The sequence below is a fragment of the Argentina silus genome (assembly GCF_951799395.1).
Source record: "Argentina silus genome assembly, chromosome: 15".
NCBI classification, from domain to species: Eukaryota; Metazoa; Chordata; class Actinopteri; order Argentiniformes; family Argentinidae; genus Argentina; species Argentina silus.
The window spans coordinates 7,819,195-7,824,194 of record NC_139669.1 but is presented as its reverse complement, the minus strand read 5'-3'; the positions used below and the strand labels follow the sequence as shown (position 1 = coordinate 7,824,194).

General features: G+C 45.9%; 1 protein-coding gene across 2 annotated transcripts in view; it reads left to right on the top strand.

Annotated features, from left to right (window-relative positions):
* The window catches only part of LOC310815810 (teneurin-3), a gene marked incomplete at its 5' end in the record, with an annotated part of 114,626 nt that overhangs the window by 78,582 nt on the left and 31,044 nt on the right, over positions 1-5,000 (top strand). For both annotated transcript variants that reach the window (XM_083685742.1, XM_083685743.1), the window contains 3 exons: positions 325-586; positions 840-1,107; positions 2,322-2,465. In XM_083685742.1, the coding sequence (XP_083541868.1) occupies positions 325-586; positions 840-1,107; positions 2,322-2,465 (674 nt within the window). The remainder of the gene's footprint in view (positions 1-324; positions 587-839; positions 1,108-2,321; positions 2,466-5,000) is intronic.

Below are 5,000 nucleotides of genomic sequence, written 5' to 3'. Positions count from 1 at the left end.
CATAGGAAACGAAGAGAAAAATACGTTTTTTGTTCCCTTAAGAAAAGTTCACCTCGATTTTATAACTTGTATAACTTTATAGCTCAAGTTGTTGAATTTATATTTGCCTATCTTACTTGAACTGGTCTGTCTTTAAGAAAACAGTGCAATATAATATACTGATTCAGAAATTCTATCACCTCGTTGTTTGGACAATTTGGTTGCAGCATGACACATCCAGTGAACCAAGAAGACAAGAACAAGCAGTCTTGTTCTTTATCAAATCTTTGTCTGTCTTTCTCTCATGAACCCATACTGTACACCGTATGGCGTTGCTGTCTCAAGGTTTGACCTGCTGGCCAATGGGGGCGCCTCGCTGACCCTGAGCTACGAGCGGACTCCGTTTCCCACGATGCACCGCACTGTGTGGCTCCCCTGGGGCGTGTTCCATGTGATGGATACCGTGGTGATGAGGAGGGAGGACAACGACATCCCCACCTGTTACCTCACTGGTCTGCTTAGGCCCAGCCCACTCATCCTGGCCACGCCCCTCTCCACCCTCTACAGGAGCTCCCCTGAGGACAGCCCCATCATTCCTGAGACTCAGGTGAGACTTACCTATATATGAGACACAGGTGAGACTTACCTCTATATGAGACACATGTGAGACTTACCTCTATATGAGACTTACCTATATATATATATATATATATATATATATATATATATATATATGCATCATACAAGGGCTTTTCAAAGGCTTCCTTAAGCCTTAAAACGATCCGATGTTTAAAGTACAGTTGGACTCATAGTTCTTGTGCATAATTGAGCGCTAAACGTCCTGTTCCTCCCCACCTCAGGTCCTCCACGAGCAGATGGCCATCCCTGGCTGTGACCTGAACATGGTGTACCTGAGCTCCAGGTCCCCGGGGTACAAGCCTCTTCTCAAGGTGCTGATGACCCTGGAGAAGCTGCCCTTCGGCCTGATGAAGGTCCATCTGATGGTGGCCGTGATGGGCCGACAGTTCCAAAAGTCCTTCCCGGCGTTCCCGGACCTGTCGTACACGTTCATCTGGGACAAAACGGACGCCTACAACCAGAGGGTATACGGCCTGGCAGAGGCCGTGGGTGAGTCTAACCCCAACCCTAACCCTAACCCTAACCCTAACCTTAACTCCAACCCTAACCCCAACCCCAACCCCAACCCTAACCCCAACCCCAACCCTAACCCCAAAACCAACCCAAACCCCAACCCCAACCCTAACCCTAAACCTAACCCCAACCCTAACCCTAACCCTGACAGCAGGGCTCTTCTCAAAGAATGTCAGAGTGTTTCTGCACCTGTCAATTTCCCGGCACCACTATGTAAATGTTTCGAGGCAAATTAACCTATATCCAGTATTTAGTCATGATAGAGTAACTGTCCTTGATCGACATCATTGTTAAAAATGAAAGCGAAAGCCTTATGACGTTCCTCAGTGAGGTTCTAGTTTTTGTGCATTTTGAAATGAATAAACTTGAGTGTTCAGACAGTGTCCCTCGAGTATTACATACTGTATACTGTACTCCAGCAAACCAGGTCTCCCCCCGTCTGACGATGAGGCGTCACTGTAACAGGGGTGGGTGGGTAAACCTGAGAACTTAAAAACAAAAAAAAATAATACAAGAGGGTTAGCTCCCTAAGGTGTTTGCTTTGCTGCTTACCTGGCTAGCACACTCTCCTTGAGTGTGCCTCATTAGCATGCGGGCTGGCAGATCGCTGGTGTCAGATCTGTCCGTCGGCCACGACAGTGAACTTAGTTTCACTTCCTGGAGTGTTTTTTTTTCCTTTGAACTTCCCATCTTTTGAGTCTGTGGCGCATGTATTTAGCGATAAGATCTCAGGAGCCCGGAGAAGGGAGAGTTTAGAATCCTCCAGCTGGATTCGTATTCTGAAGGCCACCGCTCTTTTGCTGACTATTGTTTTTTTTTTGCATTCTGCATGTGTAGGCTTATGACTCACTCAGTGAAACCCTGACAATATGCTCTTTTGTTTTCTTTTAAGGCCATGGCCCGAACTTATGTATTCTGGTCAAAAGAAAGTCAATAACGCATTTTGATAACCCTGTCACCCACCCCTCCCACACAAAACACATAATTTCAGTGTTCCTTTTAATAGACGTCCATGTGAACCAAATGACAGGTTTATTCATGGAGTACAAGCCTCATTATTTATAGAGGGGTTCTGGTCATAGGGAGGGGCTGTTCTCTCCGCCATCAATGTTCAGTGTCTGTGGGGTGTTAGTATGAGTTTAGCATGCTAGGGAGGACCTAACCTCTCTCTCTACCCCATCAATGTTCAGTGTCTGTGGGGTATGAGTATGAGTCATGCCTGGATGTGGTCCTGTGGGAGAAGAGGACGGCTGTTCTGCAAGGCTATGAGCTGGACGCTTCTAACATGGGAGGGTGGATGTTGGACAAGCACCACGTACTGGACGTTCAGAATGGTAAGACCTGAAGAGTGTGCGTGTGTGTGTGTGTGTGTGTGTGTGCGTGCGTCCGTCCGTCCGTCCGTCCATTTGTGTGCATCTGTGTTTGTGCATCCTTGTGTGTGTGTGCGTGTGTGTGTGTGTGTGTGTGTGTGTGTGTGTGTGTGTGTGTGTGTGTGCGTGTGCGTGTGTGTTTGTGTATGCATGTGTGTGTATGATTATGGACAAGTGGTGTTCACTCTGACATGTTGAAATAAATCCATACATGAATATGAAATATGGTCCATCATCTTGTCTTCACCATGATGGAGGAGAATTTTGAAGGGGTGATCATTCATCGTAATGATGGAATAAATCAGACACAATGAGTCAGAGAGAGAGCCCCATCCCTGTCAGCTCTTTAAGGTGGCCTTTGCTGCTCCAGGAGGGGCTACACGTTTGCTTGAAGACAGAGACTGACTCTTGAGTGCTGAGGGTGAATAAAGTCGCCCAAATTTTCAACATTCTAGAGTGCCAAGGGTGACTTGATTCACCAAAAGTGCAGAAATGATGATGCTTCATTTTGTAGCCAATATTATTGCTAAATAAACACCACATAAAACACTTGGCACCACAAGTGGTGGAGTGTTCCGGAATTCTTTGGCAGTTGCAGTTGGTGAGTTATTTAAATTTCCAAAATGTAAATGTCCAAAGAAATCTAAAACGTCACTGTGTGTGTGTGTGTGTGTGTGTGTGTGTGTGTGTGTGTGTGTGTGTGTGTGTGTGTGTGTGTGTGTGTGTGTGTCTGTCTGTCTGTCTGTCTGTCTGTCTGTCTGTCTGTCTGTCTGTCTGTCTGTCTTTTATTTCATACAGTAAATATTTGTGATCATTATTTTCCTGTCGCCTCCGCCTGCTGTCATTGAAATACACGCTCTGCTGGTGTGGGCAGAATGGTGCCTTTCTGATTAACAGTTCTCTTTGTGAGTCGTTGAGTAATTTGTGAGTGAATCACTGAACTCACATAACGAGCACTGTAAATTAATGAACGCGTTGATATACAATACACCTTGTTTCACTGTTCACTGCCAACAAATTATTGAGCAGCCTTGCCTTTTAGACTACATGGCAGCTTTGAAGTACTTTTTCATCATTTGTACTTTGATTGAATGGAAGCTCTGCTTTTATCAAGTGTGCTGTAGGTAGAGTCACAAAGCCAGTGAGCATAATGACAATAGCTCCACTTATAGATGTTAAGTGCAGGAGGACCAAAGCCTTTTCTCCTCGCATCCTCTCCAATGCCCTCCACTCGCATCCGACTGAAAGCGCGCCGGAGGAGAAGATCAAAGTTCATTGCCTTACATCTTCTCCTCCGCTGCTCTTTTGAGGAAGACTCGAGGGGAGGACGCGAGGAGAGTCGTGGCGGTTGAGAGAAAGGCTTTTGTCTCTCCACCGGGGGAAGAGAATGGCACAAGGCCTCATGTTGTCTTTCACAAGATGGCGTCACTCGTCTGCGGTGCTCAATAAGTGAGGCCTGAGACCGTGCTAGGCCTCTCTCTTTGAGCCGGGGGATGACTGTGAGTGACAGTAAGTCTTTTCCAGCTCTTCGTCTTTGTGACACTTGTCCCTGGCAATTTGTGTTCCCTTTCATCTCTGATGTCATGGAGGAGGCCACAGACCAACTGGGAATTGCTTTTTGGCCCTCAGTGGAACCCTTAGTTTAATTACCCTTTAGTAATGCCGGTGTGCCCATGAGTGGGTTGTGTGTGTAGTCCTTTAGAATGCTGGTGGAGGTAGAAATCGGAGGACGGGGCTCATTGTAATGCATGGAACGGAATGAGGAATGGTATCAAACATGAGGAATGTTGATACCATTCCATGCATTACAGTGAGCCCGTAACGATTTCTACCTCTCCCAGCCTCCACTGTGTGTGATCCTTTGTGATATGCAGTCCTTTGGTATATGCAGTCCATTGGTATATGCAGTCTTTGGTATATGTAGTCCTTTGGTATATGTAGTCCTTTGGTATATGCAGTCCGTTGGTATATGTAGTCATTTGGTATATGTAGTCCTTTGGTATATGTAGTCCTTTGATATATGCAATCCTTTGGTATATGTAGTCCTTTGGTATATGTAGTCCTTTGGTATATGTAGTCCTTTGGTGTATGCAGTCCTTTGGTATATGCAGTCCATCAACAGATATCTATAGCTTTATGAGTCTAGTTCTTGTAACATTGACCACTGAATATACACACCAGTGTTCCCTCCGCAGGTGGAAATTTACCAGACCACCAGCGTACGGAAGTCAATCCCCATCATTCTGTTTACCCCCGAAATACAGTTTTCTGCTCTGCTTGTATCATTAAAGATGGAAAACAACAGACACTTTTCTGAACCAGAACTGTCAAAGCTATCTAGCACACACACACACACACACACACACACACACACACACACACACAAACACGTTTGTGAAGTTTTTAAAAAGCAGAACACTGAGAATAACAGTTTCCTGCTGCTTTGCTGCTGGTAGCATTGTGTTTCATCCCACAGGTACCCCCCCCCCACCCCCCTGC